The sequence below is a fragment of the Calliopsis andreniformis genome, chromosome 9 (assembly GCF_051401765.1).
Source record: "Calliopsis andreniformis isolate RMS-2024a chromosome 9, iyCalAndr_principal, whole genome shotgun sequence".
Lineage (NCBI taxonomy): Eukaryota > Metazoa > Arthropoda > Insecta > Hymenoptera > Andrenidae > Calliopsis > Calliopsis andreniformis.
This window is the reverse complement of record NC_135070.1, coordinates 17,755,670-17,770,148: the sequence shown is the minus strand read 5'-3', so window position 1 is coordinate 17,770,148 and position 14,479 is coordinate 17,755,670. Positions and strand designations below refer to the sequence as shown.

At 45.3% G+C, this 14,479-nt stretch overlaps 1 protein-coding gene across 1 annotated transcript; it reads right to left on the bottom strand.

The window, feature by feature from the left end:
* Window positions 1-13,067: 13,067 nt before the first annotated feature.
* Window positions 13,068-14,200, bottom strand: Eth (ecdysis triggering hormone). The gene is made up of 5 exons (XM_076385382.1): window positions 14,123-14,200; window positions 13,643-13,827; window positions 13,486-13,567; window positions 13,318-13,411; window positions 13,068-13,137 (listed from the first exon to the last, which is right to left on the bottom strand). The coding sequence occupies exons 1-5, from the start codon at window positions 14,166-14,168 to the stop codon at window positions 13,068-13,070; spliced, it is 477 nt and encodes a 158-aa protein (XP_076241497.1). The 5' UTR covers window positions 14,169-14,200.
* Between the last annotated feature and the right edge of the window lie 279 nt (window positions 14,201-14,479).

Below are 14,479 nucleotides of genomic sequence, written 5' to 3'. Positions count from 1 at the left end.
TACTGTAAACGCTTTATGAGATGATCTGATCTAGTCGATCGGACAATAAACCGCTTAGTGGAGACATAAATCGTGTGGAGTGATAGTCTCTCGCCGAACAAAGGAGAATCAGTTAGAAGGGACAGAGTCGAAGCCGATGAGAGGGTAGCCAAAATAATTAGCGGTAAGCATGAAGAAGGTCGAGCGGAAGGTCGTGGCCAGGAAGCGGCGTGGGGAGTCCTGTGATCTTAGGGAAGTCACGGGTCAGCTATGTGTGCTTTGGCTCGTTTTTGCTGGCGAATATTACCGTGAGCAATTAGCCGAGGCTCATTAGTTACTGTCCAATCAATCAAGACAACGGACGGAAGGAAGAGACTTTCTTGTGAAACTGCTACATGGAAATGGATGCGACAAAGGGAATCGTCATCCTTGTTAGTGGAGGTTACTCTTCCAAGAAATGCCTCCGAAATTTTTATTTATTTCGTACCACAGATCCTTCATCACCGAGTTGAAAAAAGTGCCATTAACCCAGTTCATAAAAAGCCTCTTCATAAAATGCTACAGTGGCTTTTGCCGTGTAATGTTTTTCGTAAAATCGAATTGCAAATGCGTGTTGGAGGTAGATAATATAGCGAAGCGCTCTTCAGCATCCATCTTCGTCACCCTTGGCTGGTTGACCCTTTCCACGAGAGTTTAAACGAAAGCCAGGCAATCTGCTGGGTGCTTGGATCCTGCAGGTTCATTAGTCATAAGACTAAACACTGTTGCCCCGTGCTGCTAAGTAAGCTGTAAGGCCTGAACTATCAGACCCAGCCAAAAGGACAGCGACGTGGAAGTGAACCCGATTGATCGTCGTAGGATGATCGGGCAGAAGTCGTAGTCACGTGGCTGTTAGATTCCTCCCAGCAGGTGGTGGTATCTTAATGGGCCACTTAAAAGTCAATTAATTACACAGAGTAGAGGACAAGGAGGATATCGGCGACTGGCTAGTCCTCGCTGTTGTCTCTTCAGTTGTACAAATCCTCGAGCAAAAAACTACTGAAGCTGGAAACCAGTTCTTGTACTTAGAATGAGCCTGCTTCTATATTTACCTCTATTCAGGTCTCTTATGGCCTAGATTAAACCAATTCTGTACATAACTATTTCGTAGGGTTAAGATAATGTTGAGTGAAGTTTATTTTGAGTAACGGTATGCCAGTCACAGAGGTATATAAGAATCAAACTCTACTAAAGTTCCATTATTGTTGAGTCAGGCAAAGTTCAGCATTAGGGTCAAAGCATTCTGAAGTTAGCCCACTCTACCAAGCCATACATAACCCTAGACGATAGCCTCTCTCCGCTACTCCTCTCGAATGTGACCCACCTCTGAACCACGCTTTTTCTAGCCTTAATAGTCATCCACAACCACAGAATGCTGAAGCTAGGTCCAAATTGGTTCTCCTCACTTCGCCTGCACCAGATGACATTAGGACTCAATGTAAAGGGTTGACCAAAGTGGAGCCTCCCAAAGCATATAGCAGCAACTATAGGGGTAGCACGTGGTTGGACGCATCGGCTTTGGGGGACAGTGCGCAGTGGTGATGTGTGACGTGGCCTGACACGATGTCGGAGTGGGTCCTGCTGGTCGGCTGGGTACATCGTGGTCGTACATGATGTATATGGTGCGCGGGAATAGGGGCGGGGCGGAGACAGATGGGCGTGCGGAGGATCCCTTTGAGGCTGCCGCATACGGCGCCAGTGCCTCTGCCCTGAAACTTCTTCTTTTACCTCTTGCCCCTTTCGAAAACCTTTGGACGACGCTTCGAGAGCCCAGAAGAAGCTCCAGCATCTTCGAGCCTTTCCCTGGCGCCACTTCGAAAGGCTATCGAATCCTTTCGCCGCGAGAATAACGCGTCCATCCGTCACCGCGGTACGTCTAGCTGAAGCGTCGACGAAATTCGTTTTCGATAATGACAAGGCGCGTAATAAGGGGGATGAACGCCGAGGCACTCACAGGTCCCATGGAATAGCGCTCGCTCCGACCGACGTTTGTAATGCGAATGTAATTACTCAATTCATCTTGCGCCTCGGCTAATTGCACGATCTACGTGATCTCGATTAGTCGGCCCCGGCTTAATTGCCGCGCTTAATTTTATGATCCACGTATTCGCGCGATTCGCGTGTCTTATAATCAGACCCTCGACGAAAAGATTGATTATGAAAACGTGTGTTTTCTCGTGGGTTCCGTTTATTTACTAACACTTCCAACCCTAGGCATTAATGCATCCGCGAGATGAATGGGGGCGAACGACAGGTTCGAGGACTCCACAGGCTCGCATTCTTTTTCATTGGAGCACACCCTGTCTTTTATAAAATACTATTTATCGATTACATGATTACGTGTCGACCGACGAATCAAGCGGCTCGTCGATAAATAAAAAGTGGCGAGACAGCTAGCCAGGGTCGAACGTGGATGAGGAACGAGAGGAGGATGCTGCACCCGAGGCTACGAGTCGCTTTACCAAGAAGTAGAGAGCCCGGAATTTCCCGCGAGGCTCGCGTGTCCCGGATTTCAGGATCAGGCACCCGTTGGATCCTCGGGCGTCCTCGGTCTTCTTGAAAAAGGCCTCTTCGAGGGGTTGACTAGTCCGCCTAGGATACGTCGGGGATCACGCGAACCCCGAGGCGACTGAGAGGTTAGCACGGAAACATCAACCGGCAGATCTTTCTTCTAAGGTTTGCGGACTGGGGATGCCTCGAAACTGAGTTACGACCGCTGATTATTGCCGTTGATCTACGCTACCCTCCATCAATTTCTTTTATTCGTCTTAGGAATGAGTCTTTCTTGGTTGTTAGTGACAAAGTCACAAAACCTGTATGTTTTGTGGTTAAGGGAACCGGAGTTTAATGGTACAGAGTTGCACGTCTGATACCTCTAACACGTAGTCTTGCCCTAAGCACATTTCTGTTGTCCAAAGATCTTTTCTTGGAACCTTAATCTAGTTCCATCTCTTACATAAAGGTATCTCATCACCTTTCCATATTTCAAGAGCTTCACTAGTGTCTAGTTAGACAATAACAAATTGTCTCTACCCAGGAGAAAGTATCTCCTACTCCTCTTCTGTCAGTAAAAGTGGTCCCTCAGCATCCAGCAATAAATACATTTCCAATTTTCTCATTCAGGTGCACCTGGTCGAGAACTCTGATTTACAGTCCACCTTCCCAAATAGGCGACAGTATTGTCGCGTGGCAGATCGCCCCCGACAAAAAGAAAAAAGTAGCACAGGTAGCTTTGGGAGCCGACAAACGTCTAAAACACTTGTCTAGTGAAACAACACGATTGGCCGCGGTGCTGGTGCATTTCCGCTGGTTTAACGGTCGAGACCATGCTGAAGATAGAATCAGTTACCAGGAACAAGCTGAATGGGTTTAACACCCAATAAAAACGTGTAAATATTTGATGCAAAAAACGTGTCTTCCCTGAAGGGCCAAGGTGGGTGAGGCCACCGCGTGGGTCAGGCGGTGTCCTTTATAGAAATGAGGTAGGTCTTTGGCTGGCCGCAGCGGCCGACCTTTGTAGTTCGACCTAACCTCGTTTGTGAAACAAGCCGGCTACAGGTACGCTAGAGACAAAGACCCCACCTCTCGCCGTTCGGGTATTTAAGGGCCTGGATATAATTGCTTCCGAGGTTTCGAGCAGAGTGATACTTCGGGCTGGTGTCTTCTTATTATGGTTCCCTTCTGCCTCCCACTCCCACCTTGTCCAATGAATCAAAATCGACAGTCTATCATATATCGACTTGGATCTCGACCTTTGAAGGTATAACTGTAGGTTGTTGTTCTGTAAAGTAAATCTCGAATCTGCAAGGAACAATGACAGTGCAAGTGGAACCCAAGAATCTCGTTCATTGCTGTTTTTTCGGCTCTTTCAACTCGATTTGTCTCGGAACGAGGGATTTTCGAGAGATTTAGGATCAACGTGAAATTTCTCGGTCTCTTTGGCCACAAGCAACGAGAAATCACAGGTTAATCCAGTTTCCATGGGTTCTAGTTTCTCCCTTCACCCTTCAGGAATTGTCGAACCCTTTTCCTGGTCGAGCGCCAGGCGCCAACGTTTCACGCCTCCTCAAAGGCTAGCAGGAACTCTTTTTCTTCCTTACCGGTGTGTAGTTAAGGGTCCTGAGACGTCGTGCCGTTTGCTGGAGTTAATGATTTTGAAGCCCCGAGAAAATTATATCCCTTCTTAGTGCTTGAGTTGCCTTACGAAAGTTTTTAACGCAATAGTTCGGGCTGGCGATGGCTATCTGCAAGTGGAGCGGAAATACTATTACTTTTGGGAATGTGAAGTGTGAGACAAAGGATTCGATCATTGCCATTAGATATCAAAGTAGTCTAGAGTAGAAATTGGTTTCAAGATGCGAACAAGTGTTAAGACTCTTCTAAGTGAGTATGTAAATTCCTTCTTCTTCTAGTAAGTAGATTGAGGTTTCCTTTATACCGCCACTTTCATTTTATTTCCCTTTGCAAATAATCACGTCTTCATTTTAATTTCTTCTGGAAGCATATTCCTGCCAGTCCTCTGACAAAAATTTGAAACCCATTGTTCCCTAACAAGTGGCTGTCCTAAGACCAGGAGCATCTCACTATTGCTCGAAGGATGACTCCACAGAAATGCAACAAAGGCTGTGGGTACAAAGTACCAACGAGGCCCAGTTTCACAGTTTAATAAAACTATCGTCCCGAAACAAATTATTCTCGCCACCCTATTGCCCTCCGATAGTTTACTGTCTTCGCCCTACTCACCCACGTTTCTCCCATCCGTCCTTTTCCATAGTACCTATTCTAAAAGCTGCCCTCTTCGTCTGCCTCGTTCACCTGACCATTTCGGTGCAAGTCATTCCAGAATAATTTATAACCCGAAGGATCGGGCCTGTTCAGGCCCGTCTGACTTAACTAAACGCCGTGCTAATTTCATTTAACGCCTGTATCCGCCGCGCTCGCCGCGGGGGGTTGTTTATCGAGTGTCCCTTACGACTCGTGGCCTCGGTCACCCCTTTTCCACTTGTTTCCTCGCGCCCACCCTCCGCCAGGCGGCGGCGCGGTCGCGACCCTCTCCACGTCGATTCCTCGGGAAACTGGAGGCCCTTTTAATCGTTTTTGGGGCGGGTGCTTATAGCACCACTTCTCACGTGAAACGGCGGGAAGGGAGGGAAAAAGGATCGGGACGAGTGGCGTACCTTTCGCCACGGCAATGAAAACGAATTCGATGGCCTCGTTAACGTCCAGTTTTATCGATTCGGGCCGAGCGTAAATTCCGCGAAACGATGCGTTCCTCTCGGTTTTTATCGCGCCCGAGACACGGCCGCCCGATGGAAACGCGCGCTTTAACACCCTCCCGGCACGATCCTATCGAGAATTACGACGACGCTCGGTCTACATTAAGAAATTCGTTCGGCTTCCGACTTCTCGATCCGCCTGATAAATTACGAGCCAATTTCTGGCACGCTCCTTTTACATCTCTTATGGGGCATTTGCAGCTGGATTGTCGTACTTCTTGCGACTTTCAGACCCGAGTACTTTCACGTACGTGTCATTTTTATGTCAGTATGAGATTGTAGATAGCATTCATTTGTGGAATCATGAATGACATTAATGAAAATTCCTAACAGAAATAGTAGAATATTGAATAGTATAAGAGGTATGAAACGATAGATTAAAAATAGTTTTATTTGAGATTAAAATTTCAATAAAAGTTCATCTTTTTATAAGTTTCATAAGTAGACTAGGTTGAGTCATAAATAAATTCTTATGCAAGTAGGAAACGGACAAACTCATCGAAACTCACAACACTTATTTCTGACGGAAAAAATCCAAGCTCCATTTTTGTTTAAGAGCTATAATGGGAACTTTAGACATCCAGGGTCCTTTTTTTCCCCTGGCAACCGGAAATTGCAGCAACGATGACGTTTCCTATTCTCCACGCGCAGGCGAAAAAGTCTGATCCTCGAAAGAACCCGTACGTTTCCATTGGTGGATTAATTACCACTGGTCGGATAATATCGGCACGGTAGCTTCGTTTCGGTCGACACTTTAATGGCCGACACGTTGATTCAGAGTGGCGAGGGGGGAGAACAGAAGGAAGACAGAAAGGACTAGATACAGAGAGGACGGTAGCAAGGACGTCTTTTATTTCCTTCGACTCTCTCGGTACTACCTGCGACTGCTCTTTCTCTTCGTTCGTACCAAGATAAAGGATGGTAATTGTTTTTTTCCTCTTTTTCCCCATCCCTCCTCTGCGCCCCTCTCGCGTCCTCTCGTCGAGTTTCTGTTCCTCGTGGAGCGCGGGGCGTCGCGTTGCCAGCGCCGTCATTACACGGCATGACAAGGCGCCTCTGTTCCAAGCTCCTCGACTTCTCGCCACTTTTTCTGCTCCCCATTCTCGTACCACCTTTTCACACGCTTCTGAACGGCCAGAAAAGACTCGAACGGGAGGAAGCGACGTTCTCCCTCTGTGCCCGCGCGCCACGATAACCTTTCAACCCTCCTCAAAGCCGTCCTCGCATTGTTGCCCGCGATTGAAGCCCAGAGAGGCAGAAGCAGGCTCTGACGGATCTTAGAATCTCGCAATTATAATTGTACTGAATAATGCAAATTGTAGCCAATCCTTTTGCAATCGAATTCAGGTAGTTACTTCAAACGCAGAAGAGCTGAGGTACTTTAATGCCTGTTCTAATTGAAGATAGAGTAACTGTAAATAAAATCATGATTATATATGTACTTGTATTCGAGGCGGTAACTCCTAACAAATTATTCAGAAAAATTCTCCTAAATAGATTCTGTCGCTGCGGGGTTAAATAAATCCTCCTCTTTACCTTACTCCAAAAAGTAAGAACTCAGTCGACGTCAGAGGACGCAGTTACCGATTTAATTCCAAGAAAATCGCCGCTCCATCCGTCTGACGCTTTTTGCTGTAGCTCGGCGTGGATTTGACTTCTTTTTTCACACGATTCGTATCCCGAGGGAAGCCAAACCGGCGGGTCCCGGAGGTTTACGAGGTCCTACACTTGTACCACTCGCCTAATTGACCCGTGGCCGACCGTCTGTTCTACCTGCGGGGATGAGAAGGCGGCGCACGGACAGAGACACGGTCGTACACACGGCGAATATCAGAGCGAAAGCCACAGTCTCAGGGTGAAACGGAGCAGGAACCAGGAACAGGTCCAGCATTTACGGCCAGCGAATTACCCTCGTGGAAAAAGCTTGCATCCTGGGGGAGGGGGCTCGGTTCCTCTCGCCATCCTATCATCTTCTAATTTCTCGAGCCTCGTTCTGAACGCATCAAATGGGATATTTCGTCCTTTTGCTCTGATTCAGGTGGATCTCGTTTGCTTATAGTGGTTCATCCCCTCGAGAGTGCTAAAAGGAATTTCTGAGACTTGGTCTTCGCATTTACTGCTTCAGGTTGCACTGTAATGAGCCTTGTTCTCCTTTGGAATGAAGGGTTTTAGGGCACAGTAGACTCTTTATTAAGTGGATCTGAATTATTCTCAATCTCTTTCATTGAGAACTACATTCTCTTCTGGCTAATTACAATAAGAGCGTAGAATATCGAGACTTGAATTATAATTTAAGATACTACTAAATTTTCAGTATGCAATTAACAGCGAATCTACCCGAATACATAAGTCAGGGATCTAAGTAAACTTTCCAAATCCTCCTCTTCCACACCTTCATACACACCTCTCAGACTCATCGATTTCCTACTCCACCCTCAGTGACCAAAACCAACCACTCTCCCACAGAGCAAGCCCGATTCGTCCCCAATTTCCAAATGTCCCCTTGAAGCTTCTCTTGAGTGATCGATTCACTCCCACGTGCATCGTGCATGCGAACATCGTCGCGCGAGTCTCTCGCGGTTCCCCCGTTCCGAATCTACGACGCCAGGCCACTGGGTCGAAATGTTTAACGATGCCAGCGAATTACCGAGAGTGAGAAAGAATGAAGGGAGAGCAGAGGGGAGGGTCGGTGAACGGCGAACGCCAACAAGTTGGTCGTAATAGGTCGCCGATCGGGGCGGCGGTCTCGTGGAGCACGGGTCGAGGAGAGAGAGTCCGTTGCATGCCGCAAATTGGCTCAAATATTTACGCAATTGGCATGATAACCGCATTACGTGATTATGTACGGTTGTTGCGCGCGATCCCGATGCTCACCCTCTCATCCCATCATCACCACCAGCCCCTGCCCCCTCCGACCTCCCCCCGGCTAGCTGCCTCTTCCTCTCTGTCTCGCGCGCTGCTCCGCTTGTCTCCTCTCCGTTCCCCATGACCTCCCGTATAAACGGCGAATCAGGGTTATTAAACGACCGCTCGCGGGACGCGAGCATTGTTCGCGGTGCCCATGCAACTTCCGCTTCGCCGTTCTTTCTGTTCTTTACGCCGACCGCGCTTCCACTTTTCCCTCGTTTCTCCGCGTCGCGGCTCCTCTCCTGTGATCTTTCCGTTACTGACGAGAAACTGGCGCTCGTTTTATCCGGGGAGCGTGTGGATCGAGGCTCGATGGTTTCTTGGGGATTGGTGGTCGATGGTAATTGGAGGGGAGGGTAGGGTGCGTGTAAGAGAAGTTGATGTTGCTGGCGTCGGGTTTGTGGCGAGGGTATTTTCAGAGGTGTTAAGTTCTTTGGTAAGTTCCTCTAAATTGGCGATGGGAGGCTCGGTGAAGCTATAGTACGACTATTGTTGAAGTTATATTTTATGGTATAGCATAACTGCATCGCTGATAGCTGGAATTTAATTTAGGGTTTCTGCTATGCACTTTTAGCGATGTGGTAAGTGATCACATTGGCGATGGATTGTCTTTGAGGGATCGTAGGAATCTATAAGGAATTACGTGAACATCGTGTATCGTAATATGCGTTCTATTTTTAACGTGAATGGCTTGCAGTATGACGTCTCATTTCTGTCATTTGAGGTTCTAAAAAGTGTATATGCTATTCAGCAAGATGAAACCGCGATTCCCGGTTTGCAAATACGGAAAACGAAGGCGTACCACTACAAAGTCGATGGCAAAAAATGACACTTGCTGGTGACGCTATAATTATGTATCATTTGAATTGATTATAAAACGCGAAAATGAAACGTTCGAGGGTTGCGTTGTGCAAACACCGTGCGTTTAAAAGTAATGGAAAAATTGTTAACATCCTGTCCAGAAGATGGTGGAATCGTTGTGTATCGAGGTTTGATATTTCTATTAACATCGTCTATTTTGAAACGCGTAATCTAAGAGTGAGTCAAGACTCAATATTCAGGTAAAATAAAATCAATTTCTAAAGTAGAGACTTCCTACTATTATCCTTGTCATAATTCTCGAGACGCTCGCAAGAAAAATGGAATATTAAACGTAGTAATTAGAGAAAAAATCTGATTATTCGTTTCCAATGAATAATGTGTCCAAATTTCAGGCTTTCTTTAGGAATGATGAAGTCTGTAGAACATGGACACTCTAATAATTATAATCAGTCACTTTGTGATCATATACAGAGTGCTTCAGTCTCGGCTGAGTTGGTCTCCAATTCCAATTTCTTATTTCACTAATTTCTTTTTAACAAAACAACACTATTCAGTCCTTTTCCTCGCTCCCTCAGCATCACACTGCTTCCTCTCACCAACTCCCCATTACCATCGCTAAATCGCTAGCCATAGATTTTTCCTCGAACTCGATCATCAGTTCCCTCGACCGCACTCTTAAAAATGATAAAACAGAAACGAAACCGCCATCGTCGTCCCGCAGGCGAAGTTCTGGCTCGTGATCTAGCCGAGGCTTCTTCTTCGAAAATACAGTTACTCTGGCCGGCCGATCTAGCGCCGATCCGTTACGTAACACTCCGTGGAAACGCTCGCTCGCTCGTGTCTGCCTCGTCTCTCCTCTCGCGCGAGGTACGCGCTAGCGCGAGTTACGTGCGGTTTCCGTAAATTGCTACGTGCAAACCAGCCCAGGCCCCGCGTCTCGAGGGTTCAGTCGCGTCTTCGCGTCTTCCTCGCCCCTTCCCCGATCACCGACACGTCCCGTGAAAATAGTTGGACACGTTCCGCGCGTGTTCCCGCGGCGAAAGTACGAAAAATCCGCGTGAAATCCGCGCGAAGAGAAGCCTCGCCGAAGAAATCGACGTCGTGCGCGCGCGCTCCTTTGCCATTCCGCCAAGAATAGGAGAAACGATCTCGACGACTCCTGAGAGGAGCCATCGGCGCCCTCAGGTTCGGTGGCGCTGTTGCAGCAACGGGTAGTCATTACGCGAATTAAATAATACTCGAGCGCAATTATTTGGAAAGTTTACTGCGAGCCGTACGAGCGGATTTTAATTACGCGATTGCCAGGGGAAGCTTCTCCGTGGATTGCACAGACTCCGAGGTTAATTAGTCGCCGTTTAGAAAGCAGTCCATTGATGACGGATGTAGGACTCGAAGAGGAGTGCTTTGGATACCACGAGGAGACCATTGTTCCCTTCTTTGGGAATACCCTCATGGAGAACAGCTGATGCCTTGGTTTACTCTGTAATGAATTAAAATTGACGGTTATCGCCGCGTAAACGCAAGGCATTGATTTAAACACCGGGATTATTGTAATTACTACAATTTATTGTTACGGGGTGCTGCCGATTTGGGAGCCAAGCTCTTGGCTTTTCTGAGATGTCGGTGGCGACAGCTCTCGGATGGCCTGGGAAGTCTGTGGTTCGGGACTGGTACCTGGCGCCATCTTCTGGAGACGCTTATAAATTACAAATTTATTTTTAAAAATTAATAAAATTATTCTTACTTCCAGTCTCTATCGTGTGACAATATTGAGATTTACGTGCAGTTTCTTTGGTTCCACTTTTACTCTTACTACTTACTAACATGTTTAGACCTTCTGTTAATGCCCTTAGGGACTCTATAAACTGTTAAAAAACTTTTGAAAATCACTCTTGAATATGCGGATGAAATGGCTTGTAAAATCAAGGAAACTGCACAAGGTATTTCGTGAGGCATTGTGCTAGGATTGCTCAATCCATAGGTCACAGGGCGAAGTACCCACGCGCTTATCGACGGTAGATGAACGTCTGCATTCCCTGAAGGCTCCCATAAAGTGATAGCAAAGTGACTCCTCCTTTGGGCGACCAATCCACCCGCATCTCCGACCAACACGTGCTGGAAATGATCACGTGGCTGATACAGGCTCTGCCCCCTCATTATCATAACCGCTTCTTGAGTACTAATCTTTAGTCGACTCTAACGAGAAGCTACACTCGCAATCGTGACGTCCTAAGGGGGCAGAGTATTTGCGCTCGCGTGAATCCACTTGACAATCGCCTATAACATCAAATTATTTCCCTTTTCACCAAAATTTCTTGAAATAAGAGGTTACACGATTTAACTGGAAGCATAGATTGACTATAACTAGGAAGATGGTTGTTCTTGCTTGTGGGCTCACTTATGGAAAGGCTTGTTTTTAATGCAGTTCGTTCGCGTTATTATGTGACCTCTTTTGCGTCACGGTTTTTACGCATGCTAGGGACAATCAATAATCAACAATTATACGAGGTGGACTGTCATACTACAAGTGATAATAATTTCTAGACAAATTTTCTAGTATGTAACAGGGAATACAGATTGGTAATTACAGTTCTGTGATAGTGGGATCTACTGGGGGGTCAGCGATGTAGAATTCATTTCTTTCCCATCCTTATCTGTTACAACCCTCTGGATAATATGAGTATGTGATAGGACAAGAAGATTACAGTTAATGCAGTGTTATTTAATTAACTTGCTGGTAATTGAATTGTCCTTGGCATTACTAGAGGCCACTTCACAGAAAATACTGAAATAATTACCGATGCCTTCCACTTATGAATTTCTTCCAAAATTACAAGGGAAAATTCGAGTTTTTAAAGGAAATTCATTGAGGGTAGTTTATTTCGACTAGAGAAGAAAATATCAAAATCATGAAACATGTAAAATTACATTGACACAAGCGTAATTCAAAACTAATAACTATACATACAAACAGGAATCAGTTTCTAAGCCAATCCTATGAGATCAATAGTTGTCAATAGCCAATGACATCTCAATCGCTACACAATTGATTAATGTCACTACATCGCCAGCAACAAATCAATCAGATGTTCAATATTGTCTCACAGGAAGTATACCTACATCTTCAGTTTCCCATTCGAGCCCGACATAAGGGCTCACCCTATAAAATCAATATTACATTGCGCAGGTCGATTCTCAGTGACACGCAGATGTAACAAGTATGTCAGTCGTTTTATTTTTCTTAACGGTGACGATCGATGACACATGCAGAAACATCTGCCGCATCGACGAAAATTTACGAATTACAGACTGTCCCTTGGTCATTGTTCCATGGCTGCTGCTCGCAATTGAACTTCAAAGCGGTAACTAGTTACACAACATGAAGCGTATCGATCAAGAGTGTAGGGATAGGTAGGAACAAATTAATAATTACGAAGATGTAAGGGAAAAGTTGAAGTAGAGGTAAAACGTTCCCAGGGATATTCCATAAGCAATTTTATTCTATACAGGGTGAGTCTGAATTACGGGTGAATGAAGTAGAAGATGGCAGAGAATAATGAAATTAATAATTCTTATGTAATGAACAATGGTCCAACACTTTATTTTAATTTTACGCTTTCAGACACAGAACATTCTTTTCATTATTCTCTATCACCTTCTATTCGATTGATCTGTAATTCTAAACTACCCTGTACAGACACACAAAAGACAAAGGTATCGTTGCAAGTTCCCAAAGGGCTCCCCCGTTTATTTCTGTTTTTCGAAATCCATCGTTGCACTCTAGTCTGTAAGAAAATTGCCGAGACATATGCGACAGTACACCTGCACGAGAAATATGTGCATTTTGGTTCTCAAAATTGGGGTGGAAATCCCCCTTATTGTAGAGCATGTGTTGAATTCGGCAATGGAAAGAGGGTGAACGATATTTTGAACGAGTACTTCATATTTACACGTTTATTGTTCTCAATATTTTATCCCAACACCCTACACCGACAATAAGCTTTAAGTATACTCTGCCAAAGTAGCTGTGCCACCCTCGTTATGTTAATTGTCCTCTGAACTTGCGACCTCGCTGCCAGTCCTCTTCTTCCGCTTCCATACTTCATTGTCGATACTTGGTAGGACAAGTAACATGAGATTAGTTTATGTGGAGTGTCTTAATTAGTTACTCGAAGTTCAGATATTTATTAAAACCTTGACTGCTGTGCTGTGTTTTTTGGAAATCTTTTGGAAATCATTCGTAGCTGCGTAGACTATTGACAGTCAAAGTATTAACATTCTTTTGGTAACTTACTCATCTGAGTTATCTCTGGAATACCCAGCCAAAGTTCGCCAAAGCTGTTGGGGACCCTCTATGGCAAGTGGGAACTGCTGCCAGGAATGTGATTCTGTAAAGAATAATAAAATCCATCGTTCTGAATAATGTCAAAGCGTTGGTACATTAAAAAATTATATTCTTTACCTTCCACTGCAGGATAGCTCATGCGTCTTTTTATGGGTCCTTGAAAGGGTTCGTCGTTAGCATAAGATGACCAGGATTCAGACTTCAAAAAATAGGAAAAATTATGTTTGACAGTGACGTTATAATGAATCTTGTCTTTTATTTTAATTTCAAGTACCTGCCCGTCATTGTTACGACCCCCAACGTTAGACATGCTGCTGTGAGATTTCATGAGATTCCCATAGCCGTCGCTTCGACCAACGCGTGGTATGTTCTTCGCAATTTTTAGGAAAAACGCTGGTACTTCGTCCCCTTTCGATCCGTTCTGAGAAACTAGGAACGCGAAAACCCCAATAAGGAGGGCTGGAAAACAAAATCGAATCAATCGTGGTTGGAAAATGTACTTTCAGTTTTAAAAACTTCTCTAAAAAAAATCAATTCCTTAAAAAATTCTCCACATAAGCAACTAAAAAATACCCACAAACCATAAAGAACTTGAATTCATTTAGTTTTTAAATCAATTCAAATCTACCCCTTCAATAGACACACTTCTCACAATCGTAGCACTCTCTTGCATACATTCCCTCAAATCCTAAAGTAATCCAAAAATCCCAAGACTTTAACTCATCTCAAAAAATAAAAATTGAAACAGACTCACCACTAACAAGACAGCGACTGGATCCAGAAGATCGCGACAGGTTCATGGTGGTTCTCTCGTTGTTAGATCTGCAAACGAATCAGCACCGTTCACTCCGCCAAATGCATTCGATTCTAACGCTCTTAGATTCCCCAGAAGAAAATGTTCGATGCCACTGATCCCGGTGTTTCGATTTTATTTCGCGCTCAAGTCGGCACCTTGATACCTGGCCATTCTGATCGCGAGACGGTACGCCGAAGAGGAAGATTTGAAGTCTGCTTGGGGGTATGCACCCGACACGCGTTCCACGACTGTATGGGGAAAACTGAGCGATTTTTCCTAGGACTTCTTCCATTACCGCGAAAAGTGGACAGAATA

Coding starts and splice junctions, on each gene's coding strand:
- Eth (XM_076385382.1), bottom strand. CDS start 14,168: ATGAACCTGTCGCGATCTTCTGGATCCAGTCGCTGTCTTGTTAGTG. Junction 13,828..14,122: donor CAGTCGCTGTCTTGTTAGTG/GTGAGTCTGTTT, acceptor TTTGTTTTCCAG/CCCTCCTTATTGGGGTTTTC. Junction 13,568..13,642: donor GTCGTAACAATGACGGGCAG/GTACTTGAAATT, acceptor TATTTTTTGAAG/TCTGAATCCTGGTCATCTTA.